The sequence below is a fragment of the Ochotona curzoniae genome, unplaced genomic scaffold (genome assembly GCF_017591425.1).
Source record: "Ochotona curzoniae isolate NIBS_2020 unplaced genomic scaffold, NIBS_Ocur_1.0 contig_3498, whole genome shotgun sequence".
NCBI classification, from domain to species: domain Eukaryota; kingdom Metazoa; phylum Chordata; class Mammalia; order Lagomorpha; family Ochotonidae; genus Ochotona; species Ochotona curzoniae.
This window is the reverse complement of record NW_024465885.1, coordinates 46,252,704-46,280,529: the sequence shown is the minus strand read 5'-3', so window position 1 is coordinate 46,280,529 and position 27,826 is coordinate 46,252,704. Positions and strand designations below refer to the sequence as shown.

Below are 27,826 nucleotides of genomic sequence, written 5' to 3'. Positions count from 1 at the left end.
CTCTGCCGCCGCCATCTTTGAGTTTGCAGCCGACGGAGGAGAGCCGGCTGCGCTTCCGGTTCCGGGGCCCCCGTTGCCGGGGTAACGGGAGCGGTCCTGGCCGCGAGCTTCCCTGAGTTTGTAACGGAGGAACAGTTAGAACCGATTTGGGAGTCCTGGCGGTATTCTGTGCTCCCTAGTCAACTACCAGCTTTCCCAAGCCGTTCCTACAGCGACTGCTGCCCCGCGCGCTGGGGGCGTGTGCGTAAGGCCCGGCGTGCGAGGGGCGCCTCGTGGGAACCGGGCGGAAGGGCTGTGCGGGGACCTGAGGGGGCCGCGAGTCTTGGGGTTCGGGGCTGTGAGGGAGCGGATCTGGCTCATCACGGCCGGCATGGGGCCCGAGCTGGCCGGTGGGGGACTGGTCGGGGGTCTGTTGGGGTCTGACGGGATCTGACGGAGTCTGACAGGGGGTCTGTCGGGGGACTCTCGGGGGTCTGACGGGGTTTGTTGGGGTCTGACGGGGTCTGACGGGGTTTGACGGGGTCTGACGGGGTTTGACGGGGTCTGACGGAGTTTGTTGGGGTCTAACGGTTGTCGGGGTTTGACGGGGTCTGTCGGGGGTCTGACGGGGTCTCTTGGGGTCTTATGGGGGATCTGTCGGGTGTCTGACGGGGTCTGACGGGGTTTGTTGGGGTCTGACGGGGTCTGACGGGGTCTGACGGGGTCTGTCGGGGTCTGACGGGGTCTGTCGGGGTCTGACGGGGTCTGACGGGGTCTGTCGGGGTCTGACGGGGTCTGTCGGGGTCTGACGGGGTCTGTCGGGGTCTGACGGGGTCTGACGGGGTCTGTCGGGGTCTGTCGGGGTCTGTCGGGGTCTGACGGGGTCTGTCGGGGTCTGTCGGGGTCTGACGGGGTCTGACGGGGTCTGTCGGGGTCTGTCGGGGTCTGTCGGGGTCTGACGGGGTCTGTCGGGGTCTGACGGGGTCTGTCGGGGTCTGACGGGGTCTGTCGGGGTCTGTTGGGGTCTGTCGGGGTCTGACGGGAGGGAGTCTGTTGGGGGTCTGTCGGGGGTCTGACGGGGGTCTGACGGGGTTTGTTGGGGTCTGTCGGGGTCTGACGGGGTCTGACGGGGTCTGACGGTAGCCATTTGAGATTTTAGAGGCACCTCTTTGGTTTGTTAGCTTTCTTGGCCCTTATTCTCTGACCAGTGTTTTGCAAAAACTTACTTCCTTGAGGATTCTGATATCTAAAGATTACTGTTTCTATCACATTTTATATACATATATAAATACACACCGGTATAAATTATGATTGTTTCTGTTCTAAGACGTCCTAGCCAATGGGGCTTCCTTGCTGCTGTTGATTCTGGGTTAGTTTAAGTTTCAGTAAGGCAGGTAAGTGACCTGAGCAGCTGGCCTTGAAGGCGGCTAGGGGAGTTTCCATGATTCATTAGCACTCCCCAGAGCCTCGAGCTAGAGCTGTTTGCGAGGGACCCACTGAGGGCATCCCGTTCCTACCAGGATCCCGGTCAGGCACAAAAAGCGTTCGAGAAGCAGCTGAGGATTTTTGAAGATGTTCAGAGCAGTGATCATCATACAAGCGGCAGTTGAGACCAAGAACTGCCTTTGCTTTGCAGATTGGAGCCCTGCTCAGAAGCTCCAGGGTCAGCATGCCGAAGGCAAGAGGAAGAACAAGTCGGATCCGAAGGCGGAAACGCTTCAAAAGTTCTCCAACAAGAGGAGGTACTGGTTGCTTCAAGCTACTGGCAAAAAGAGAAATGTTTTGTTAATGGGCGTCTGTTCAGACAGTGTGCCCCAAAGGGTCGTGGGTAGTGGTCAAGGAGGATACTACAAAAAACCACTGTTCTTATTGGTGCCATGAGTTTCTTTAAACCCTGTGGGAGAGGAAGTATATTAAACATGTGCTATGCACAGCTGTTAGTTCGAGTTGCTTTGCCCTGTCATTCAGGTCTTATAAGTCCTTGTTGATCTTCTGTCCACTTGTCCTTATCGCTAATGAAAGTGGGGTCTTGGGGTCAGTGCAGTGGCTCAATAGACTAATCCTCAGCCAGCGTCTCACATGGGCACTGGTTCTAGTCCTGGCTGCTCCACTCTCCACTTCTCATCCAGCTCCCTGCTTACGGCTTGGTAAATCAGCAGAGGATGGCTCAAGTTCTTGGGCTCCTGTACCCACTTTCTGGGTGGGAAACCTGGAAAAAGCATCTGGCCCTTAACTTTAGCTCAGCTCCAACCATTGCAGCCGTTTGGGGAGTGGACACTTGGATGGAAGATCACTTTCTCTCCCTCTCTGGAAATCTGCCTTAAAAATAAGCATAAATAAATTTTTAAAAAGTGGGGTCTTGAAATCTCCAGTTATTGTAGAATTGTCAGTTTCTCCCTTTAATTCTGTTAGCTTTTGCCTCCTTTATTTCAGTGCTCTGTTTTTAGATGTGTATTTATAAGTGTGATGTCTGCCTGATTGATTTACTTTGTCATAAAATGTTCCTTTTTTTATCTCTAATAACTTTTTTATTTTAAAGGCTTTAAAACCACTTTAACTTTCTTATCATGGTTTGTATGATACATATTTTTCCATCATTTCACTTCTTAAGATTTATTTCATTTTTATTTGTAAGGCAGATTTACAGAGGAGAGACGGAGAGAAAGATCTTGCATCCTCTGGTTCACTCCCCAAATGGCTGCAATGGCTGATGGGAGCCAGGGCCCAGGAGCTTCTTTCCGGTTCCCAAGTTGGTTCAGGAGCCAAGGACTAAGGCTATCCTTTGCTGCTTTGCCGGGCCACAAGTAGGGAGCTGAATGAGAAGTAAAGCAGCTGGAATTTGAACCAGTGCCCATATGGGATGCTGGCTTGGTAGATGCTTAACCGACGATGCCGTGGCACCAGCCCGTCATTTCACGTTCAGTCTGTGTCTTTCAATCCGAAATGCATTTCTTGTAGCTACCATATAATGTGGTCTTTTAAAAATTGTGTCCAGACTGGAAACTTTGCTTTCCGATGGATTTCTTAATCTAGTCTCGGTTAATGTTATTATTTATATAGTTGGATTTATCTGTTTTACATTTTGTTTTCTATATGTCTTGTATTTTTTTGTTCCTATGTTTTTCCTTTACTATTTTCTTGATGAGTATCTTCTAATTTAACATAATGCTTTAGTATCTTTTCATTAAAAAAGTTATTGTCTTGATGATAATTCTACGTCTTACACTGTATCTGATAAGTTGATTAGGATCTACCTCAGCCTAAGTCCTAGCCTGGGCTATCATAACCAGTATCAGAGACTGGGTGGCTTATGTAGTACAGCCTGACTTCTCTCAGCTGCAGAGGCTGCGATGGACAGGAGCAAAGTGCTAACCAGTTAGGTTCCTATTGAAGCTCTCTCCCTGGCCTTCTCTGTCCTCAGTGCTCAGGTTGAGGTCTCTTTACTCTGATTATTGGTCTCATCAGGACAGCGCCACCCTCTGGCCTTCATCTCTAATAACCATCGTTTTGAAGTTAGGGCTGGAACATAAGAATTTTCTGGGGGATATCAAGATTCAGTCCATTACAGTCTTACGTATTACATATTTTTAATTTCTGTCAGTAGTGTTTTCTAGTTTTTGGCTCATAGACTTGCACATCTTGTTTTAGAAGTATCACTTAGGAATTATACATTTTTTGGGCCCTGTGCAGTAGCCTAGAGACTAAAGTCCTCGCCTTGAACGTGCCAGGCTCGCACATGGGCCCCGGTTCTAATCCTGGAAGCCCTGCTTCCCATCCAGCTTCCTGCTTGTGGCCTGGAGTGGCAGTTGAGGACGGCCCAAAGCCTTGGGACTCTGCACCTGTGTGGGAGACCTGGAGGAGACTCCTGTCTCCTGGCTTTGTACTGGTTCAGCTCCAGTTGTTGCACTCACTTGGGGGGTGAATCATCAGATGGAAGATCTTCCTGTCTGTCTCTCCTTCTCTCTGTATATCTGACTTTGAAGTAAAAAGAAATAAATCCTAAAAAAAAAGTATTACACATTTTTTGGTGTTACAAATGATATTATGAAATACGCATTTTTTGTTTGCTTCTTGCTAGCATATAGAAATACATTGTTGTTTGATGTTGATCTTGTAACCTTGACTAAACTCGAGTTCCTGTCTTGTCAGTCATGCCAGGTTGTCTACATAGGTGCTCATGTCTTCTGGGAATAAAGACAGTTTTACTAACTTCCCAGTGGATATCTTTTATTTATTTTTCTTACCTTTTTGCACTGCTAATTGTTTATGCTTCCTGGGTGTAGGAGGAAAGCCCTCAGTTTTTTTCCCCCTCTTTTTTAACCATTAAATGTGTCAGCTATCTTGTTTTTGAATGTATTTTTTGGGGAGGGAGGGCCTGAGGAAGGGAAAGGAAGAGACCAAAGGCCCCCACTCGGACTGAGAGTCGGGGCTGGGCCAGGAGCTGAGAGCTCAGCCTGCCGCCATGGCGCCCTTCTCGCTCACTGCAGTATGGAAGCAGCTGTGGAGCTGGGGTGGCAGCCCAGCCACGCCGCGGTGTGACACAGGTGTCCCCCCAGTGGCTAGAACACCAGGTCAGATGCCTGCCCTGGACTGAATTTATCATTTGAGCTTTGGGTACCATCATGTTCTCCAGCCCTGGGAACGCGATGGACGGGCAAGATGAGGCACACAGCACAGACGGTGAGGTCGAGAGCGCTTCCTCTCGGGATGACAGCTTTTCCTGAACCCTGGGAACACAGAACGCCGCACGGTGTAGTGAGATCTGTGTGTGGGAGGACGAGCACAGCCCAGCCCTTCCCCGAGAGACAACTCATGCCCCTTCAGGCCGTGCAGCTGTCTAAGAAGGAGGGCTCAGCGGGCAGCCAGCGAATACCCAGCACGGCCAAGGCAGCCTGCTGAGCCGTCTACACAGCAGGAGGAAGCACTAGTCAGGGAGCCCGAGAGGGAGACAGGTTCTGCACAGTCTGCACGTCCTGCAGAGGGAAGAGACAAGGCGGCGGCTGCTGCTTCCTGCAGCTGGAGGACACGGGTGCCGGCAGGAAAAGCTCCACAGCACGAGACACGCGGGGAAGGCCCCTCCTCCACACAGGACGCCTGAGAACTCAGTGACATGGGCTTTCAGGAAAGTAACCACCATTACTCCGCACCAGGAACAGCATCTCTAACTGAATCTTCAGAGCAAGGGGGCAAAGAAAGCGTTATTCCCCTAGGAGGACTCAGAACTGAGACGTGGGATGGGTGGAGAGCTTGTCCTAGGTGGCAGAGCTGGTGAGAGGCAGAAGCCGCCTTGCTCATGCTCACTGACCTGCGTGCTCTGCCGGCCACCTGGGCAGTGGCCACCGAGGGAGCAGGAAAGTGGCCAAGGGCGACCTCTGGGAAGCAGCTGACTGCTTTCTGATCCTGAGGCTGAGGAACTGGAGAAGGACCTAGAACCTGCTCCAGGAAGATCCTTGAAAGGCTCATGTGGGATCAATGTTAGGCCAATGAAGGAAAGACAGGGCCAGAGGTGGGCAGGGAAGATAGGGGCTGAGCCGGTGTGCATCCTGGGAGTGAGTCCCGTGCACCGCGCAGGGCTGCAGCATTGCCTGTGCATTGTCTGGTGAACAGTAGGAGGAAATGCAGCAGTTACAGAATTCACATTTCCTCAAAAACAAGACACTTTGTCTACTGAGAATGAAAACAATGTCTGCTTCTGAGACCAGACAGAGATGTGATTTCTGTAGAAGAGAACATCTGGGCAGACAGGGGCAGGTCACTGCCAGGCCTTGGTGCTGAGGGCCGTCCCCTGGCTCAGGTGCTCAGGGCCATCTCCAGCTGAGAGTTGTGCCCTGGCCCGGGTACAGAGGGCCATCTCCAGCTAAGGGCCGTCCCCTGGCTCGGGTGCTGAGGGCTGTCTCCAGCTGAGGGAGGTCCTCTGGCCTGGGTGCTGAGGGCATTCTCCGGCTGAGGGAGGTCTCTAGGCCCATCTCTGGTATCTTCCTGAGCTCAGGGTGGGCTTGCCCACCTCAGTCTTTCCCCGGTTCCTGGGCAGCTGTGAGGTGGAGGCGTTTCTCCTTTGCAGGGAACTCCAGGGGCAGTTTCTGTGGCCAGGGGACTCCTAGAAACGTTCCTGATGGCTTCATTCAGAAATCAGACAGGTGTGTGTTTACATGGTGACTCCCTTACTGCTCCCCCATGAAAAACCCAGAATCTCCTTCTGGAGGCTTCTGTGTCGTGGGAGCAGTACCTGCTGGGGCTACGGATGGAAGCTCTGCTTGCCCCTTAGAAAAGCCCACCCATCAGAGACTGCTGACAGCACCAGTAAGTGTAGCGTTGAGGCGAGTTCTGAAGGCAGATCATAGTCACCGGAGGCCCAACAGCTGAGGAGAGCCTGGAACATTCCAAGACCATGCACTCTGACCAGAATTTCAGGAATGGCTCAAAGTTGGAAGTGCAACATGCGCTGTGTGCGTGGGTTACACAATCAAGTTTCCACATGTAATGACTTTTTTCTTCTTTTGCTGGTGTTCCTTTGGAAGCAAACAACAACAAAACAAAACCCTCAAAGTCATCATCCTCGGATTATAGCTGTGTCTAAGGCCAAGGCATGAGAAATGTATAATTATTTTTTTAGCTTTTATATAGCAACTTAAAAACTCTACCCTCCGGGATGGTCTTTCCCAACCAAATGTCAGATTTCTAAAGTGGGCAACAAATGCTGACAGGGCCACTGTTTCCACGTCTCCTGATACCATGGAAATGGCCAAAGAGCCAGAGCGTATTTAAAAAACAAATGATTTATAATGAGCTGCCAATCCTTACGTGTGATCTTGGTCAGAGGACAAAGGAGAAAGAAGCCTTTAGATGCTGAAGGAAAAAGTCTTAGTAGCCATAAAATATTATTCTGTTTCATAGGTTTTTTTTTTTTTTACATTAAAAAGCTATTTTCAAATCAATTTTAGTAAAAGCTGGTCATGGATAAGGGCCCACAGGGTTGGGATGTGCTGTAGTATAATGTGAGTGATGAAATTCAGAAATTTTCCAGGGGTCCAACCAGTGGTGGCCTTCCCAGCTTTTGTTGTCCCATGCACTGTCTCCATGTGATTTACAATTTCATTAGTGCTCAGCTCAGCCCCTCATGGAGCCCAGTGTCACAGCCTGGGGAGGACCAGGGTCTGCCAGGGCGCTACGCAGCTGCAGCCCAGCTGCCAGCAGAATGCCTGGACGACACACTGTGGGGCTGCAGGATGCCAGCCTGGGAGCCCTCAGGGAGCCCGGTGCTGTAGCCTTGGAGGGACCAGGGTTTCCCAGGCCGCTGCCCAGGTGCAGCCCAACTTCCAGCAGAGTGCCTGGGGTATGCCCCGTGGAAATGGGCAATGCCAACCTGGGAGTCTGGATCCCATGCTTTCCTCTGAACACCACAGGGAAGAAACCCATGGAAGAAGGCCTGGGGCACGATGTGGTGAACCACTGCTTCCAACGTCTCCAGAACATTCTTTTCTGACTTGTAGACGTTTCAGGCCTTTCCTGTGGCCTGGTCCTGCTGCCCAGGTCCCACGGGAATCAGTGAGTGTCTGCTCGGGAGCTGAGTGAAGGAGCAGACTTTTAAATAATATTGGCTTGATTGTTGTAGCGTGGTTTCTACCGAAAGCAAACGGAACCTTACAACGCAATTCACCAGTCACTCCTCTTACCTGAGCGAGTGCCTGGCGTTTCTAAACCTAGGATATGCTGTATGTGTGGGATAGTTGTAATCTGGGGAGAAAAACACTTTACCAAAAATAATTGCATACTTCTAAGGTTTTTTAATACCATAATAAACTTTTCTCATGGATTTGCAATCACTAAATAAAGGTAAGAAAGTATGAAATCAGGAGGCAGAGTTGGCTTTATGCATCAAATGATGTTTTAGCTTTTCTAAATGAGGTGGTCTCACTTTTCTTTATTATTCATCTAGTTTTAAACATTTATTTATTTTGATTGAAAAGGTAGATTTTACAAATAGAAGGAGAGACAAAAATCCACTGGTTAACTCCCTAAGTGACCACAACAGCCAGAGCTGAGCCAATCCGAAGCCAGGAGCCAGGAGCCAGAAGCTTAGTCTGGATCTCATGCAGGATGCAGGGTCCCTGCAGGGCGCTGGAGGGGAAGTGGAGCAGCCAGAACACAAACTGGTGCCCATACTGAATCCAAGCACTTGCAAGGGAAGGATTAGCCAGCTGAGCCATTGTGCTGCCAGGAGATCACCTCACTTTTGACACTAAACCCTGCTAGGTGTTTCTCAGCAAAACTATTTGGAAAGATTAATGTTATGTTGTGTATTAGCTTGCCCCATTCTGTGAATGAAGCAGATTTGATCTTTGTCATCTTAAGCTCATGTATTTTATCGCTATAGTTGTGCTTTTAAAAATGTGTTACTTCATGCCTTTAAAAATATTTAAAATGTGAACTACATACAGAGTACTGCAAATGGTTAAAAACAAAGTTAATGTGAAAATATTATAACCTAAAATAATTCTTCAGGTCATAAATGTTGTAGCTTGATATGCCTTTGATTTAGTGGGGACACTTTTAGGATACTCGGTAACAGCATTTGAAGAGCTTGGACATACAAAATTCTGCTTACTTAGTCATTTTTTTAAAAAAGTAAAAACAATAGAAACCAAAATGCACATACAGAATAACAGTATTTTTAAGAATAACTTAATTTTACCCCTGAAAAAACATTGGGAAATAAATGCTCTAAACCCCTCTGGTCCCTTATATAGAATCAGCCTCCCTAGCCTAGGAGGCAGCACCAGATTCTTATGAGATCATCCAGGCCTGCTAAAATCTTGGCCACACCTTTAAGTGGTTGGCGCAGTAACTGTCCAGCCAGTTTCTATCTAGTGGAGGGACCACCAGTGGGGAACATCATCCCCGCAGCTTCCCACCCAGACAAGGAGGGATCGGGGAATGCTTAAGATCTCAAGATCCTTACACAACCTCAGGGTCTCCTCCTCTGTCCTTTCAGAAAGCATCCTCTCTCCCTCCTCTTTCTACGTTCACCTGGCCACTTTGTGAATAAAACTTCTCTGTAACCAATTCCTGGCTTTTTATTTCTATACTACGCCGAGGAAAGATCCCATTGAGCTCTTGTGGGACATTTTCAGGACTGCTCCCCCAGGTTGTCCCTGGCCTGGCACTGTCCCTCCTGACCACACAGTGAGTCTCACCTGGCACCGCCTGTCACTGTGTTATGCCCTGGAGCTCTCTTCTGACGCAGTGATGTGGTACTTCACACTTAGGTCTGTGATCCCCATGTCCAAGACGTGATTTCTCTCTCCCCTTCCTTCCTTCCTTCCTTCCTTCCTTCCTTCCTTCCTTCCTTCCTTCCTTCCTTCCTTCCTTCCTTCCTTCCTTTCTTTCTTTCTTTCTTTCTTTCTTTCTTTCTTTCTTTCTTTCTTTCTTTCTTTCTCTCTCTCTCTCTCTCTCTCTCTTTCTTATTGGAAAGGTGGATTTTACAGAGAGGAGAGACAGAAGGATTTTCCATTTGCTGGTTCTCTCTCCACATGCCTGCACTGCCTGGAGCCAAGCTGATCCAAAGCCAGGAGCCAGAGGCTGCGTCTGGGTTTCCATGTGCATGAGAGCAGGGTCCCAAGGCTTTGGCCCATCCTCAACTGCTTTCCAGGCCACAAGCAGGGAACTGGATGGGAAGTGGAGCAGTTGCGACATGAACCAGTGCCCATTTGGGATCCCAGCATATGCAAGACAATAATTTAATCACAGAACTGTCATGTTGGGCCCCCCTCTCAACTAGATTTCTGTGGGTGCACGCATGTTGTGTGTGTGTGTGTGTGTATGCATGTTCTGTGGTGCACAATTTTTCTGCATGTAACCATTGCTCAGTAAAAATTTATCTTTCAGCTCATACACAGAGTTGGGAGATGTTTCCTGCAAATGGGAAATGAAAATGCTATCATTTTTTTTTTTTCATGAAAATGTTCTAAAGGGATGATTTTGAGAGGAAGTGAGAAGCATTTGTTCTGTCATGTTAGGATCCTTTTAAACGCCGGTCTTTTTGTTCATCTGTGCACCTGTTAATGGGAAGTGTTTTACAAATATTCCTGCAGTAGTAAAGAATCAGACAGATGCAGGGTATGTTTCAGATGAAAGCTTGTCTTGCATCTCAATGTATATCTCTCCCCTTTAACACTGAAGATGCAGCCGCTGTTGTGTGTAATGATACAAGAGTTGATTCTTCAAGTCCAAGTCAATGAACTCATTATTGAGTCCCTGAGAGCTTGTGGGAATTTCCAAGCTACAGGATAAAACATCCACCCGCTCATGCTCTGAGCAGTACACAATACAACATTCATGATACTATTTACATTTTTAGAGTTGTGTTTCCTTCTAGTTCAAATAATTTTTTTTTAATATTGACTTTGTATCCTGCAACTTTGTTAAACTGTTAAGTTTAGTAGTTGTTTAAATATTCCACCAGATTGGCTAAACTCTTCTGAGATTAAAGACAGACTTTCTTTCCATTCGGATGCCTTTTCTTTATTTATATTTTGCCCCATTTGCACTAGCTGACCTGTAAGTGCTATGCTGAATAAAGGGGGTGCCTAGGTATTTTTGTCTAGTTCAGGTCTCTGGAGGAAAGTGCTAAGTTTTGCACAATAAAATGTGTCAAAATTAAATATACTGACAAGGAGGCAAGGAGGGAGACTGGGAGAGTGTGCTCCCATCTGCCAGCCACTCCTCTCCTTGGTGTCCACAGTGGCTGGGGTTGGCCATGACCTAGGCTGGAGGTGGGGAACTCAGTGTGTCTTCCACATGGATGGCAGGGATCCAGTTACCGGAGGCATCACCACTGCCTGCCCAGGTTCAAATTCACAGGGAGTTAGTGAGGAAATGGATGCCAGAATTGGACCCGGACTCTCCTGGTGTGGGGCCGAGCTCTGCCCACGGTTAACGCCTGCCCTGTCTTTTGTTAGATGTTCTTTACCAGATCCAGGAAGTTCTCCTCTGCCCCAGTTTGCTGAGTTTTTTGTTAGATTTTATCAGCTGTTTTTCTGCACCTGTTAAGATGCTCAGATGTTTTACAGTTTTGCTATTTTAGTTTACACTATCTGTGTTTTTTTTTTTTTTTGTTAAAATCTGTTCATTTTTCCTATCTGTCAGATATATTTCATTGGGGATGGCCTTTTGAAAAGGGGGTTTCACAGTGATTTAATCACTGTTCTCTCTCTCTTTTTTCTCTCCTGGCTAGTGAATGAGAGCTGCAAGTCTGAATTTATAGATCTAAGGAAATGGCTGAAAGAAAGGAATTTTGAAGATAGGAACTTAGCACCGGCTCACTTTCCAGGTAAAATCTGGTGTTCAGCTCTCCGACCCTCGTGTAAGGGGTGTGGGAAAAGCAGGGGTGGTGCTGTGGGATGGCTGTGTTTCCCTGGAGGGTACTTTGGTAACTGTGTGCAGGGTTTCCTACCTTGTAGTTACACTGTTTTTATTTTCACTATTTTGTATTTGACCTTGAAAAAAATAACTGAAAATGGATTACAAAAAGAAGTGATAAACTGATGAAGCACATGTTAAAAGGAGACTGAGGATATAGAAGTGTGATGGAGCCAAGCTAAGGATAACGGTGAATGCGGCCGCTGGCCCTAGCTCTTGGGTTGTGCATACAAAACTTTGTTGATGTACTCATGGGAAGTGCAGATGTTCCTGGGACCTTGGCCGGACAGAGCGGTCCTGTGGGATGCTCACGGGAACCACACTGTATCACCTGACCGTCTGTCCGCTCTTAACACCTCTGCTGGCTTCGTGGGATTTTTCACATCATCTGGGCTGATGGAATTATCCCACAGCTCTGGTGGCCTGAGGGAGAGAGAGGTTGCACTGCAGCCATGGGAAGTGCTGGTGCTGCTCCGTGTGGCTGGAGGACAGGGCCTGAGAATGGCCTTGCCTTTGTTGTGGCTGTGCTTGCAAGCATTGGCCAAGGTATACTCTCCCTGGTCAGTTAATGACTGACCTTCAGGCATCGATGTCACCTGAGCTGAGAGAGGGTCATTCTTTTCTGGAAATCAGAGGGCTTCTTTTGGGAGGTTAGATTCGCATTTTCTGGCACATTCCCACGTAGAGGTTGGCCAGCTGGTCACAGCTGTGTGCATCTATTCAAGGCCATCCCACTCTGCCAACAGTGGGATGCTCTTCTGGTTGTTTTAACTTTGGGCAAATTCACTTTCTTATGTAGTGAAGGGACTCCCCACGTGTGCCCCTGGTTGAGTGAGGTAGCCAGCTCCTTCACAGTGAATCAGTTACACATGCTAACTTGGGGCTGAAGAGCTGAATTTTAAACTGGAAGTGCGAGCTCTGGGACGAGAAGGTGTGACGGTGTGGTTGGATTTACCCTTCATCCCCCTTTGCTTTCCTAGGCACGGGAAGGGGCCTGATGAGTACAGCTGGCTTGCAGGTGAGCTCCTCCCTCTTTCCCCCGACCCAACACAGACCCTGCGGCTTTGTTTTTGTAGTTGCCATTGAGTGCACTGAGCATGTCTTACACTCACAGGCGTTTCTGGCCTCCCTAATGGGTATATTCGATTACAAGTCTGCCAGCTAGAGTGAAGTTTGCTGCAAACCCAAGGTCACGGTGTTCCAGCAGTGCACACCAGCCTGGAGGAAGCAGTCTGGAACCTGTGGTGTGGTCACTGAACCATCCAAGACCCACGCTCCTACCACCTGTCTGTCTTGTCCCCTCTCCGCTGCGGGCATGGCTCTTGGCGCTTGAGCAGCAGGCAGGAGTAAGTGGTGAGGAAGACAGGCTCCCGCATTGAGGGCATCCCAGCCCCCAACTGATTAGCCAGTGGCTCCAGCAAGCTTCAAGCACGGGGAGGCTACACGGTTCTCGCCCTGACATCGTCCTATCTGAATAGGATTCTGAGAGTGAGGTCAGGAGAGGGGGCATGTGGGCAGGCCCCCCACATTCTGCACAGCCGGCTGTGGTACAGCTGGGCCAGTGGAGCTGCTCTCCTGGGAGGGCTGTGAGCACGGTCCTGCCTCCTGCTCTCCGTGGGACCCAGAGCAGCATTGGGATGCTCGCAGCCTTTCTTCCCCGCCTCACAAAGATGCAGATGTGGCATGGTGCCGGCTAGTTCTCCCTGCGCCATTTTAAGGGACATGCAGTGTACTTTTCTGTGAGGCAAGTGATTTATTGTTTCTTTTATTTTAAAATTACTTTTTCCTTTAAACTTACTATTATTATTTTTTTTAAAGATTTATTTTTATTATTTTTTCATTGGAAAGGTGGATATACAGAGAGGAGAGACAGAGAGGAAGGTCTTCCGTCCGATGATTCACTCCCCAAGTGAGCGCAACGGGCCGATACTATGCCGATCCGAAGCCAGGAGCCTCTTCTGGGTCTCCCACGCGGGTGCAGGGTCCCAAAGCTTTGGGCCGTCCTCGACTGCTTTCCCAGGCCACAGGCAGGGAGCTGGAAGGGAAGCGGGGCTGCCGGGATTAGAACCGGCGCCCATATGGGATCCCGGGTGTGCAAGGCGAGGACCTTTAACCACTTGCACCACCGCACCGGGCCCTAAACTTATTATTTTTAAAGATTTATTTTTATTGGAAAGGCAGATTTACGAAGAGAAGGAGAAACCGAGAGGAAGATCTTCCATTTGCTGGTTCACTCCCCAAGTAGTTGCAACAGCCAGAGCTGAGCTCATCCAAAGCCAGGAGCCAGGAGCCTCCTCCAGGTCTCCCACATGAGTGCAGGGTCCTGCTTTCCCAGGCCACAAGCAGGGATCTGAGAGAGAAGTAGAGCAGCCGGGATGTGAACTGATGCCCATATGAGATCCCAGCACATGCAAAATGGGACTTTAGCCACTAGGCTACTGTGCCAGGTCCCACTTTTTTCTTTTTAAAGTAAAAATTAATTTTTACTCTAAAATTGCTCGTTTCTGATTACATACTTTATTTAAACTCAGCTATGTGTATGTGTTTAGCCTAAAGAGTGGCATATTTTTTTCTTTTTTTTTTTTTAAAGATTTATTTTTATTATTATTTTTTTTATTGGAAAGGCAGATATACAGAGGAGAGACAGAGAGGAAGATCTTCCGTCCGAGGATTCACTCCCCAAGTGAGCGCAATGGCCGATACTATGCCGATCCGAAGCCAGGAGCCTCTTCTGGGTCTCCCACGTGGGTGCAGGGTCCCAAAGCCTTGGGCCGTCCTCGACTGCTTTCCCAGGTCACAGGCAGGGAGCTGGAAGGGAAGTGGAGCCGCCGGGATTAGAACCGGTGCCCATATGGGATCCCGGGCGTGCAAGGCGAGGACATTTAACCACTTGCGCCACCGCGCCGGGCCCAAGAGTGGCATATTTTAATGTAATTCTGTTATGCTATTTTTATTTACAAAAGTTTTAATTTGTAAAATATAAACAAGAATACTTTAAGAAATTCACAGAAAGCTTGAAGTAGAAATGAGTTATTTTAGTGCAGAAAAATTTGAAGTCTATGCATAGATTTTTCATAATACAAAACCCATACAGCTCGGTCCCTCCCAAGCTGCTCATCCTGCTCGTTGCTTCCCTCTTGCCTAGGAGGGGAGGATGCTCATATCACTGCCTGAGCGCTGCCTGCTCACCACGGACACGGTGATGCGAAGTTACTTGGGGGCGTACATCACCAAGTAAGTCACTGACCGCCGCGCGCTCATGCATTCTGGCGGGAATGATTAGGGCCCAGCTTCGTGTCTAGCCAAGAATGACCTGAAATGGACTGGACGCTTGACTCTGTTCCAGGAAGTTTGTTCTTAATTCATTGTAAACTGCATCAAAATAAAATAGTTTATATGACAGAGAGGGTGATGGTGAGGGAGAGATGTGGGTGGTATGGACCCAAGACCTGGAGCCATCTCCTGCTGCCCCCCAGGGTGTGTGAGCAGAAATCGGGAAAGGGGCGGAGCGAGGGCAGTAACCAACGTGTCCCAGTGTGGGTGGGCGGCCCCCACTGTCTTCACCGTGTGTTGAATGTGTGCTTCTGTAAGCTCTGTCTTAAGATTCCTCATAGGCTGCCGGGGTGAGTGTGACTTCTGATCAATCACTTTGTGAAAAATGAGGAGTTATTGGGTAATATACGTAAGTCACAGCCGAGTCCCATGACTCCCAGTGCTGCTCCGTCGTGCTAGGTCCGTTTGGGTTCTTCAGTTAGGGAGAGCTGTTAGCGTGATGAGAGCATGCGTTACAGCTAGGATGGAAGAGAGGAGGCCGGTGCGCGAGCTGTGCTGGACACCTCTGAGGACAGAGAGACTGAGCCTCAGCAGCTTTCCAAGTCTGGAGGGGCAGCGGATTGTGCTGTTTCTCTAACCAAGGGGCGTCCGGGCTTCCCCGACCCAGCATGGCTCTAGAAGAGCTTTTCAGGCCTCAGTGGAGGCAGGTGTGCTCTTGATAGTAGCGTCCTTGGACTTATTCTGAAACTTTGAGTTACGTATGTGGCACTATAGGGATTTGGACTTTAAAAGATGAATGAGGGCCCAGTGCAGTGGCCTAGCAGCTAAAGTTCTCACCTTGCATGCACTGGTATCCCATGTGGGCACCAGTTCTAAACCTGACAGCTTCGCTTCCCATCCAGCTCCCTGCTTGTGGCCTGGGAAAGCAGTTGAGGACAGCCCAAAGCCTGGGACCCTGCACCCATATGGGAGTTCTGGAAGAGGCTCCTGGCTCCTAGTTTTGGATTGGGTCAGCTCCGGCTGTCGCAGCCGCTTGGAGAGTGAATAAGCAGACAAAAGATCTTCCTCTCTCTGTCTCTCCTCCTCTCTATATATCTGACTTTCCAATAAAAATGAAATGAATATTAAAAAATGAACAAAAACCTTTTAAAAATACATTCATGCAACGTGAGATGTTTTTATTGGTAGTTATATGAAGCTAAAATATTTCTAATATATAATTTGTCAAAGAGTAGTTGAGTTTAGGAGCAAATGCTTTGGAACAGTAAGAAGCATAAAATAAGCATATTCAAGTTTCCATTTTCCCTTTAGGTCAGTGTCATCTTGAGAACATACTGTAATAGCAGATGTTCAACTCTGCATTGTCCAGTGGGACAGCCAGTAGGCATGGTGACTGTCGGCTCCCGACTGGCTTGTCTGACTGAGCAACGGAGTTGTGGATACTGCAGGCAGCCTCTGAGCCCACAGCACCAGGCTTGTGGATTCAGCCAACTGCAGGTTGAAAATATTTGGAAAAAGGAAGTGGTCATTGTCTCTATGGAACACGTACTGTGGTCCCCTGGTTGTTAGCGGTCAGCCACACACTGGAGGCACTGTTTACCCAGCACTTCCGTTGTCATACCCCAGAGGGGACTCTGAGCACATGACAGCGTGTACCAGGGTGAGTGCCTTTGCTCCAAGGGACTGGCACCAGTTCCCTGCAGATGTTGAGGGCCCAGCAGGTTTAATTCTAAATCACTGATACTGTAATTTAAATAGCTCTGTCTACGAAACAAATCGCTTAGCTTGTCCTGAATTCTGAGTAGAAGTAATTCTTTTACTGACTTTTATCCTTGAAGGTGGAAGCCGCCGCCGTCTCCCGTGCTGGCTCTGTGCACGTTTTTAGTTTCAGAAAAGCACGCCGGGGACCGGTCTCCGTGGAAGCCGTACCTGGATGTTTTGCCCGAGTCCTACACCTGCCCCGTTTGTTTGGAGCCTGAAGTGCTGGATCTGCTGCCCCGACCCTTACAAGCGAAGGCCGAAGAGCAGAGGGCTCGCGTGCGGGAGTTTTTTGCTTCCTCCAGAACCTTCTTCTCTTCCCTGCAGCCTCTGTTTGCAGCGCCCGTGGACAGCATCTTCAGCTACAGCGCCCTCCTGTGGGCCTGGTGCACCGTCAACACCAGAGCCGTGTACCTGAGACGCGGGCAGCGGGAGGGCCTGTCCGCCGAGCCTGACACCTGTGCCCTTGCTCCATTCCTGGACTTGCTGAACCATAGCCCGCACGCCCAGGTGAGACGCTGACGAGGGGCCCCCGGTTCTGTTTGGATAGGCACGATAGCAGTGTGCAGCACCCGTGACTTTGGGTGCTGAGGGAACCCCGGGGAGGGGCAGAGCTGGCTGCAGGCGAGCCTTCGGGCTGCTGGCAGGTGTGTGCTCGGCTTGTCTGTCAAGCCCAGTGTTGCCCTGGGCACGCTTTCTGCTTTGCCCCGTTTCCTGCCTGGCAGTCCTGGCCTGACCGGCAGAGCCCTGAGCTGTCTTCCCTGCTTCTCCCAGCAGCCCTCGCCTGCCTGGGCTGTGGTCTGTTCCCCCTTCCTCCTTGCAGACTGGGGCTGAGCTCAGGGTAACTGTCCCAGGCCACCCCATTTTCACGTGTCACGGCTGTCGGGTTGTTCAGTGTGTTGCTTCCTACACTGGGCTCTGAAATGTTTGAGGACAGAGTCTTTTAGAGACTTCAAGGCCGGGACCACCGCATGTGGCTGTTGGGTGAATGTTTACTGAACCCGTAAGTGTGGGGAGAAGCCCCAGAGGTCGCCAAAGAAGCCTGCTTTGAGGAGGCCAGTGTTGTGGTATAGTGGGTGCAGCCGCCACCTCGGATACTGGCATGGCTGATGGGCATTTATCCAAGTCCCAGCTGCTCCATTTCTTTTTTTTTAATATTTATGTTTTATTTTTATTGGAAAGGCGGATATACAGAGGGAGACACAGAGAGGAAGATCTTCCGTCTGATGATTCACTCCCCAGGCGGCCGCAATGGCTGGAGCTGAGCCAATCTGAAGCCAGGAGCCTCTTCCGGGTCTCCCACGCGGGTTCAGGGTCCCAAGGCTTTGGGCCGTCCTCGACTGCTTTCCCAGGCCACAGGCAGGGGGCTGGATGGGAAGCGAAGCTGTCAGGATTAGAACCGGTGCCCATGTGGGATCCCGGGCGTGCAAGGCGAGGACCTTAACCACTGCGCCACCGCGCTGGGCCCTGCTCCATTTCTTTTTAAAAACCAATTAATAAATTTATTTGGAAGAGTTACAGAGAAGAGATAGGTTGTGGGGGGAGGTAGGAATATGTATTTATACGCATATATGCACACACATATGCTGTGTCCTCTTCCGGGTGTGTGTGACTTGTCGAGGGGCTCGTCTGCCCAGTGTCATGTGTGCTGAATTGAGCTGTCTGGGCACCCCAGGGCGCGACCCCTCCCACCAAGGGGTTATGCTCAGGTCCACAAAGTAGGCTCAAGTGCAAGAGCGACGTTTTCCACATGTGTTTATAAACCCATGGATGAGTGTGTGTAGAACCTGACCCCCAAGTAATGTGGTGACCCAATCAGTTTGTTTAGTTTTATGTTTTAAAAAGAAACATTCAGCAATTTTTCATTTCTAGGTAGAAGCAGGATTTAATGAGGAGACTCGTTGTTATGAAATCAGAACGGCTTCAAGGTGTAGAAGGTACGAAGAGGTTTTCATCTGCTACGGCCCGCATGACAACCAGCGGCTGCTCCTGGAGTACGGATTCGTTTCTGTCCCTAACCCTCACGCTTGCGTTTATGTCTCAACAGGTTGGAATCCATTTTATTCTTCCTGTTAAGGTGTTGTAGCTTTGATTCCCTCTGGAGATGTGGGTATTTTCAGTTTTAATAACAGGAGCACCTTAAATCACATGCACATTATTTAATTTTGGATGGGTGTGGTCCTGATTGTGGAAAAGCCACGGAGCGTGGGCTGACACCGAGGGTCTCGCTTAGTGGTTAGAGGCCAGTGTGCTGTGTTGGAATATCTGCATGTGAGCCCTATGGCTCCTGGCTGCGACTCTGTGCTAGTGCAGACCCTGTAGGCAGCGTGCTGACTCACATAATTGGGTTTCTGCCACTCCTGCGGGAGGCCTGGATTGGGTGCCCGGCTCCCAGCTGGCAGACACGGGCATCTGGGGAGTGAACAGGGGCTAGAATCTCACCCTCTGTCTGGGTGCCCGGCTCCCAGCTGGCGGACATGGGCATCTGGGGAGTGAACAGGGGCTGGAATCTTGCCCTCTGTCTTTCTGTCACTCTGCCTTTCAAATAAAACCTTTGTATAAGAACCAAGGAAAGTTCTACTGTATTTGGCCAGAAGATAGAATGGAAAAAAGGAAGGCTGCTGGACAAATAAGGATATTGACAGAGAAAAGGAAATGGAAATTGTTGCTCTTCCTGAGCAGAGAACAGAATTCAGGAGCAAATGAATAAAACGTACTAAGCACCTATCTCATGTAGAGAAGTCTGTTAAATTGTCCTTGCTTGTAGAGCAAAATGCCATGAGATACTGATTTCATTATTCTGTGATGAATATTTTTTTTAAGCATTATTTACATTACTCTAAAAATAATAGCTTAGCCATTAATTTTCTGCTTGAAACTATAGTATTAAAAATGGACTGTTCTCCTCTGGAAGCAGCAGAGAAGTAGTTTTCTAGGCCATGAAGCAGCGGTGGAGGGTGGGGTGGGCACTGGGGCACAGTGGTTAAGCTGCTGCTTGGGGTACCTGTTATGGTCCTTGCCAGGAGCCTAGGTTCATGTCCCAGTCTACTGCCACCTGGTGGCTTCCTGATGATGTGCGTCCTGGAAGGCAGCCTGGGACAGCTCAGGTGCTGGCACCTAGGGGAGACCTGGGTTGGGTTCTGGATTCCTGGCGTCACCTTGGTCCTGCAGAGTTGTTGTAAACATTTGGGAGTGAATAAATGCATAGACAATCTCTTTTCTTCTCTTTCTGCCTTTTAAATAAAGTAGAAAGAAAATGATTTTTGAATGGACAAGGATTTACCAGTATATACTCTGTTTTTAATACAAATGTGGATGGTAGTAGAAACTTATTACTGTATCCTATAGGCATAAAAATGATAATGGTTAAAAAGTGGAAAACAGATTTTGAAACCTTCAAGATGTCTTAGCTTTGCTATTTCTATTCCGGATAACTTTAATGCTGGTGGCTTTGAAAAGCTTAGTTTGTCAAATTAATTTAATTATATTTTAGTAATATTTTAAAAATAAAATGAAAAAAAATCACTCACTGTTCTGCTGCACAGAATAGCTTTGTATGATTTCACTTGGATTTTTGTAATTGTAAATCACCGTTGCCCAGGAATTTTGGATTCTGGCTTTCAAAGCCCAGTATTGCAAACTCCTCCTCAGAGTGTCGCGCAGCCCGTACTTCAGATGGACTTTCCCAGCAGTTGTCCTAACGTGTCCTTGAGGATTTGCTCAGTGGGAGTGGGAGGTTGTGCATGTTTGTCTGCTAGCCCGAGAATTCCTGCTGCCCTGGAAGACTGGTTGATGACCCCTGTGGACTAGATGGCAGGACAGGCCTCTGTGGGACGTGAGGAAGCTGTACGTGTCGTGGACGCCGAAGGGAGGGCACAGTGCTGAGAAGGAAGGCACGCTGCGAATTCCACCTAAATTCATCTGATGTGATTTTTACCTTTTTTTGAATTTCAGAAATACTTGTTAAATATCTTCCATCAACCGATAAACAGCTAAACAAAAAGATTTCCATTTTAAGGGACCATGGCTTTATTGAGTAAGTGTTACCTTCTCTTTTAAAATCATTGCTTCAGAAACTTTCATGAGTTAAAAAAAAATGATGGCAGCAGTTTTTGTATTCCACATGTAGCCGCCTGCTGCTTTTGGCTGAGCTGACAGGGGGCTGTTATGGGAGCTTGCCGTGACAGGTGCACACAGGGTCCACTGCACGTTTTGAAGCCTTGCCTTTGGGACCTGAGATGCAAGCCTGACATTCCATGTCATCATTTACCTTGTAAACTAAAGCATGTCCCCTCTGTCGTGGCCCCTTCATCCATGTCCATCTTCTTAATAAAACTGATTGGCAAATAGCTTATACTTTAATTTAAACAAAGTTAGTAGCACAGAGGATTTTTAGTTATTTGGGCTTTATTCTCTTGCAGTTTCAGGCTCCCCTTGGCCTTTGATTGTTCCAGCCAAGATTGCAGCTACATAGTGGTTAGCAGCTCGTTTCGGGGACGCTGGCCCTGCAGCATGGCACGGGCTCGGGCAGCACTGGAGTGACGGATCTGTCCGCTTTGGTTTTCCCGCTTTAGAGATCTGACGTTCGGTTGGGATGGACCGTCTTGGAGGTTGCTCACAGCTCTCAAGTTGTTATGTCTGGAACCTGAAAAATTGTAAGTTGCATGCATGTTGGTCTTAGGTGTGGGTACAGTCTGGCCAGGGCCTTTGAGTATTTTTGCTTGTACTCAAACACCAACCAGAGAAGAACGAAGAATGGTGGTGGTGTTGCAGCTGCGTTTTTATCACGTAGCCCGCACGTGCACTGTATGTTTTACCTCTAAGTTTTAGATGTTCTTGGAATTCTGGCTTTGGAGTCAGCGTCAGAGTGTGCGGTGGTTAGGATTTTCCAGTGCTCCTCAGGCATTTGCCCTCCTGGCTTTGGCGTCTGGGGAGTGATCCAGCAGCTAGGTCTTGGTCTCTGTCTCTCCCTCTCTTACTGTAACTCTGTCTTTCACATACATGAATGTGTCTTTCAAGAAGAGGATTTTCCAGTCTCCTCATATACTGCCCTCTCTGTGGCCCAGTGCCTGTTGTTCAGAGTGAATACTGGCACCCAGTGGGCACAGGTGCTGTCAGGTGTCTCTGATGGGTGGGCTTCTCCAGGAGCGAGCAGAGCTTCCCTCCATGACCCCAGCAGACACTACCCTGGGACAGACACAGAAGCTTCCAGGAGACACTAGGTTTTTCCACGGGGGCGACATGTAGGGGAACCTCCCAGAGGTCGCCCTTGGCCACTTTCCTGCTCCCTCGGTGGCCACTGCCCAGGTGGCCGGCAGAGCACGCAGGTCAGTGAGCATGAGCAAGGCGGCTTCTGCCTCTCACCAGCTCTGCCACCTAGGACAAGCTCTCCACCCATCCCACGTCTCAGTTCTGAGTCCTCCTGGGGGAATAACGCTTTCTTTGCCCCCTTGCTCTGAAGATTCAGCTAGAGACGTTGTTCCTGGTGCGGAGTAATGGTGGTTACTTTCCTGAAAGCCCATGTCACTGAGTTCTCAGGCGTCCTGTGTGGAGGAGGGGCCTTCCCCGCGTGTCTCGTGCTGCGGAGCTTTTCCTGCTGGCACCCGTGTCCTCCAGCTGCAGGAAGCAGCAGCCGCCGCCGCCTTGTCTCTTCCCTCTGCAGGACGTGCAGACTGTGCAGAACCTGTCTCCCTCTCGGGCTCCCTGACTAGTGCTTCCTCCTGCTGTGTAGACGGCTCTGCCTGCTCTGGCTCAGCAGGCTGCCTTGGTCGTGCTGGGTATTCGCTGGCTGCCCGCTGAGCCCTCCTTCTTAGACAGCTGCACGGCCAGAAGGGGCATGAGCTGTCTCTCGGGGAAGGGCTGGGCTGTGCTCGTCCTCCCACACACAGATCTCACTACACCGTGCAGCGTGTTCCATGCTGCCAGCGTTCAGTTCTTGCACTTGAAGGAGAACTTCTTGCCCTTCCTCCTGAGTCCGCTGAGCGCTTGTCTGTGAGAGGATCTTCTGTTTCATCTTGCTCTGTTGGAGGGCTCCTGGATCTGACTCCACCTGCGTGCCAAAGCCAGGGTTGTGATGATCATACAGTCCATCCCTGTGGTAGACACTTTGGCCTGGCGTTTGGATGCCTGCCTCCTGTATCCGAGTGCCTGTTGGAGTCTGCTCCAGCTTCCTGCTTGCTGTCAGTGCCTGCCCTGGCAGGCAGCAGGTCCTGGCTCAGCTCATGGGCTCTGGACTCACAGGGAGACCTGGACTGAGTTCCTGCTATGGCTGCTGGAGGGACTTGGCCGGGTGAACCGTTGGATGGGGCATACCTGTGTCTCGTTTGTTATCTCTGCCTTTCAAAGGGATACATGAATAAACAGGGCACTGATGTGGCTCTCTTAGTTTAAAAAATAAAGTTTTTTTTTTTTTTATTAGAAAGTCAGATTTACAGACAGAAAGACAGACAGAGAGAAAGATCTTTCATCCGTTGGTTCACTCCCCAGAGCTGAGCCGATCGGAAGCCAGGTGTCAGGAGCTTCCTTTGAAACTCCTGCATGGGTGCAGGGTCCCAAGGCTTTGGGCCGTCCTCTACTGCCTTCCCAGGCCACGAGCAGGGAGCTGGATGGGAAGTGGAGCTGCCGAGAAATGAACTGGTGCCCATGTGGATTCCGGTGCATGCAAGGCGAGGACTTTAGCCACTAGGCTCCTCTCCAGGCCCAGCTCTCTTAGCTTAAAGAGGAACAGAGTCAGTGCCTTTGTGCATCTAGCTTCCAGTCTGCTTGTTTTCTTTCTTTCTTTCTTTCTTTCTTTCTTTCTTTCTTTCTTTCTTTCTTTCTTTCTTTCTTTCTTTCTTTCTTTCTTTCTTTCTTTCTTTTTAAGATTTATTTTATTTTTATTACAAAGTCGGATATACAGAGAGGAGGAGAGATAGAGAGGAAGTGGAGCTGCCGGGATTAGAACTGACGACCATATGGGATCCCAGTGCATTCAAGGCGAGGACCTTAGCCACTAGGCCACACCGCCGGGCCTCAGTCTGCTTGTTTTCAATGCCCAGTCCCCTGATTCTTGCTGTCCTGTTCATGGTCACTCAGGAACTGCAGGTGGGTGGTGAGTCAGGGCCTCTTCTGCTGGAATGACTTTCTGGGCCTCAGGGGACAGGAGCAGAGTTCGTGTGCTGTTTTGATTTGTGCATGCTTTCTTGCTTTCTAAGAGTCCACTGAGAGTTTCTCCTGGGGCTTTTTCTAGTATGTGCTGGAAGAAGATACTGCTTGGAGAAGTCATTTCAGATACAAATGAGAAGGCGAGTTTGGATATAACCCGGCGGATATGCTGTGACTTCATAGAGGAGACTTCCGCTGTGCTTCAGAAGGTAGAGGTTTTCTTTTTTTTTTTTTTAGATTTGTTTATTTTTATTACAAAGTCAGATATATATAGAGAGGAGGAGAGACAGAGAGAAAGATCTTCCATCCAAATGACTGCAGTGGCCGGTGCTGCACTGATCCGAAGCCAGGAGCCCATATCCTATCTGGGTCTCTCACACGGGTGCAGGGTCTCAAGGCTTTGGGCAGTCCTATACTGTTTCCCAGGTCACAAGCAGGGAGCTGGATGGGAAGTGGGGCCACTGGGATTAGGACCGGGGCCCATATGGGATCCTGGCGCGTTCAAGGTGAGGACTTTAACTGGTACGCTATCACGCCAGGCCCCAAGGTATAGTTTTGAATGTCACCTTTTTTTTTTTGGTAAAGATTAGTTTTGCTTTAGAAATGATTGGTTTTGGGGTCTGCACCATGGCTAAGCCTCTGCCTGCAGCACTGACATCCTGTATGGGCCCCATTTGTGTCCCAGCTTATGGCCTGAGAAAGCAGCAGAGCATGGCTCAAGTGTTTTGGCTCCGACACTCATATGGGAGACCTGTAGGAAGCTCCTGGCTCCTGGCTTCAGATCTAGTTACAGCTGCTGTGGCTATCTGGGGAGTCAAACAGTGGGTGGGAGATCTCTCTGTTTCTTCTCTCTGTAACTCTTCTTTTCAAGTAAAAATAAATCCTAAAGAAGTTTTTTTTTTTTCATAAAATTACTCATAATAAGAATACTTTTGTGTCTTAAGTAAATGATGTAGTCATTTTCATTTTATGTGAAAGACAAAGAGAAAAAGAGAGCTCTCGTCTGCTGGTTTATTCTCCGTGTGCCTGCAGCAGCCAGGACTGAGTCAGGGAAGCCACACGCCTGGCGCTCTCCTGGGTCTGCTGTGTGGTGATGGGCCCAGGCACTCGAAGGCGTCTGCCTCGTCCCAAGCTGCATGGCAGGAGGAAGCTGGGTGGGAAGCACAGTGGCCAGTTCTCCAAGCAGGCCCTCTGTAATGGGATCAGGGCATCCAGGTGGCCTCAGGGCTGTGTCCAGTGCCTGTTCCTGTTCTTTATTTTTGGAAAGAAAAATTAATATGTACAGAATGATGTTTTGGTATGTGTATGCATTATGGAATGGCTCAGCCACATCTGTATTTTGTTATGGTGAGAACATTTCAACTGCTCTTTTAGCAACTTTCAAGTACACGTTATTGTTAGACGTGGTCTTCATGGTGTGCAGTGATCTACCGCAAACCTCCCCTTTATGTGCAAGAGCTGTGAGTCCTCTGTGTGCTGCCAGTGCCCGCGCCTGCAGCCTGCCGTCACCCTGTCTGCGCTCCGCTCCACAGCGTAGCCTTCCTTCATTGCAGAGAGGTCGTTGGCATCTGTCCTTCTGTGCCTGGCGTCCTCCAGGCTTACGCTGGTGCCTGTGGCAGGGTCCCCTTCTCTTCACGGCCATCCCCATACTGCGCCTTCTTGACCCGCTCACCTGGTGACACTGCACGTTCTTGACCCGCTCACCTGGTGATGGGACCTAGGTTGGCTCCTTGTCTTTGCCTGAACGGGGTTTGCTATTTGCACTTAGTAATTGTATAGATTTATAGGGCTTCCTTAATAGTTAAAGATTACTGTGTAACTTCTTGATAATAGATTTTCAAGTATGTTTTTTCTCTTTTTTTTCTTAATTTAATAAATGTTCCAATTAATAGAGAAATCAACTGTGTATGTAAAGCATGAGTGGTGTTAAGGAAGTAATTTTAATGACTGAGGACATCATGCTCAGTTAGACACAGAAGGACAAACGCTGCGTGAGGGTCCCTGGTCGCTGTGGGTTCCTCCCTAGACCAGGCCAGTCAAGGAGACAGGACACAATGCAGCCCCCAGCCCGGCTACCAGTCCGTGACTGCTGCAGGGGACTAAGGAGTCAAGGTTTGGAGGTAGACTGAATGTGTTTGCACTTCCTCTGCCGAGCTGGTCTCTGGAGAATGACAGTGACATGTGTTGAAATGTTTGGGTATGTTACTGTAGTCACAAGCGAGCTAACCTTGTTACTGACTTGCAGATTGCCCGCAGAAAGGTGGACAGTGTGGCATTGCTGCCCCAGCTGGCTCTGGTGGAGGCGTTGCGGACAGAAGAGCTGCAGATCCTCAAGGCATCCGCCGGGATCCTGGATGGTCTGCACGCGGCTTTTGCCTGATTTCATCTATGTGCGTGCACCCGGTCCCTCCTGTGGTGGGTGGGCCTTCTCTGCGTGTGTGCACCTGGTCCCGCCTGTGGTGGGTGGGCCTCCTTTATGTGCGTGCACCCGGTCCCTCCTGTGGTGGGTGGGCCTCCTCTGCGTGTGTGCACCTGGTCCCTCCTGTGGTGGGTGGGCCTCCTTTGCGTGCACCCGGTCCCTCCTGTGGTGGGTGGGCCTCCTCTGCGTGTATGCACCCGGTCCCTCCTGTGGTGGGTGGGCCTCCTCTGCGTGTGTGCACCTGGTCCCTCCTGTGGTGGGTGGGCCTCCTCTGCGTGTATGCACCCGGTCCCTCCTGTGGTGGGTGGGCCTCCTCTGCGTGTATGCACCCGGTCCCTCCTGTGGTGGGTGGGCCTCCTCTGCGTGTATGCACCCGGTCCCTCCTGTGGTGGGTGGGCCTCCTCTGCGTGTGTGCACCTGGTCCCTCCTGTGGTGGGTGGGCCTCCTTTGCGTGCACCTGGTCCCTCCTGTGGTGGTGGGAATGGGGCATTTCTTACAGCCTTGATAGGTTGTTTCTTTTGTATGGAATGATGGGTAGCTGGTGAGTGCTTTCTACCAAACACTTAGGTACTGAGTCCTTTTCCTGTGTTTTTTTTCTTCAAATAGTGAACTTCAGGAGCGTCTCTGAGGACAGAGCAGTGCCTGTTCCGGGGTGTGGAAGGAAGCCTGCAGGGCAGAACCGGCGGTGGGCCACGAGTGAGTGATGGTGGCTGTGTAGCTCTGTCCAGTAAACAGCAGGCCTGGAGCAAGCACCAGTGAAGTCCTGACTTGTGGGACCGGGGAGACCAAGGAGCCAGCCGCCAGCTGCCAGCCAGAACTCGGGGGTTGGCATTGTGCCCAGCAGCGGGCAAAGGGTAGGCCTTGTGCTTTCACAATTCCCTGGATCCCACTGACCTAAGCACAGGTCGGCAGTCGGTGGCCCTGGGTGGCAGTGTTAGCCCATGCGGCCTCAGCCTTCAGTCCCACCTGCTGTGGAGGCACTGACTTGCATGTTGAGGAGCTCTGGGGGACACAAAAGGCCCCCATCAACCTGCTCCTGGCCTTTGGTGCAGCCAGGGCAGGGCCGACGAGTCACTCTGAGGGAGAAGGCCTGGCTCAACCTCCAGCTCTTCCGTCTTGAGCTCTGGTGTCCAGGACAGGCTCTTGCCCACTGCACCCTGTGCTGGGGTGAGCGTATCTGCTGGTGTCTGGGGCTCAGTGGGGACCACACCTAGAACCACGGTGAACCTTGGGCCTCTGTTCTTCCTGTTGGCTTTGTTTTTGTCCATCCCAGTCTCAGGGTGGGGAGAGCAGGGAGTCACTCCCTAACTGTCAGCCACCTGCAGAGGTCCTGGAGCCATACCCACACAGGCTGGGGTGGTCTGTGCTGAGGGTGCCACAGGAAGACTTGCTGCCTTTCAGATCCTTTTGGTTGTCCCTGCCAAGTGCCCCATCTTGCCCAGAACCCAAGTGTCTTTCTCAGTGTGGCACTCAGCAAGCCCAGTGAATGGGGCCCTCTTTCCTCCAGTGAGAGTTTAAATAAACCGTTTTCATGATCAGACCTTAACCATCTTTCCTGGTTTTTGTGCTGATTTTATGTGTGTTTCCATTTTACTTGAAACAGAGGCAGAGTGGAAGTGGAAGTGGGGGATCTCCCATCCACTCCCCAAATGTCTGCATCAGTCAGGACTGGGCACTGGGGCTGTGTGTGCTATGTGCATGGTAGAAATGCCAGCGCTTGGGTCATGATGAGCAGGGAGGTAGATCAGAAGCAGACAGCTGGGACTCTGACCAGTGTTCTGATGAGAAGTTCTGGTGACACTAGCTTAACTGTGCCAAAGTCCTGGCTGCTAGTCC

General features: G+C 49.9%; 1 protein-coding gene across 2 annotated transcripts; it reads left to right on the top strand.

The window, feature by feature from the left end:
• Positions 1 to 76: 76 nt before the first annotated feature.
• SETD4 (SET domain containing 4) lies at positions 77 to 27,365 on the top strand. Of its 2 annotated transcripts, XM_040980792.1 has the most exons (12): positions 77 to 240; positions 1,616 to 1,721; positions 11,213 to 11,308; positions 12,378 to 12,415; positions 14,543 to 14,631; positions 16,509 to 16,938; positions 18,301 to 18,475; positions 20,383 to 20,464; positions 21,003 to 21,083; positions 23,657 to 23,780; positions 25,817 to 25,928; positions 26,597 to 27,365. In XM_040980792.1, the coding sequence occupies exons 2-12, from the start codon at positions 1,649 to 1,651 to the stop codon at positions 26,692 to 26,694; spliced, it is 1,398 nt and encodes a 465-aa protein (XP_040836726.1). In that variant the 5' UTR covers positions 77 to 240; positions 1,616 to 1,648; the 3' UTR covers positions 26,695 to 27,365. The 2 variants fall into 2 exon arrangements, with proteins under 2 accessions (XP_040836726.1, XP_040836725.1); XM_040980791.1 differs by lacking the exon at positions 77 to 240 and having other exon boundaries at positions 1,555 to 1,721; positions 25,817 to 25,961.
• The last annotated feature ends 461 nt before the right edge of the window (positions 27,366 to 27,826 follow it).

Bases quoted from the DNA above. Each gene is read 5' to 3' on its own strand.
- SETD4 (XM_040980792.1), top strand. From the start codon at position 1,649: ATGCCGAAGGCAAGAGGAAGAACAAGTCGGATCCGAAGGCGGAAACGC. The intron at 1,722-11,212 runs GTACTGGTTGCT...TCTCCTGGCTAG, and splicing joins AAGTTCTCCAACAAGAGGAG to TGAATGAGAGCTGCAAGTCT. The intron at 16,939-18,300 runs GTGAGACGCTGA...TTTCATTTCTAG, and splicing joins ACCATAGCCCGCACGCCCAG to GTAGAAGCAGGATTTAATGA.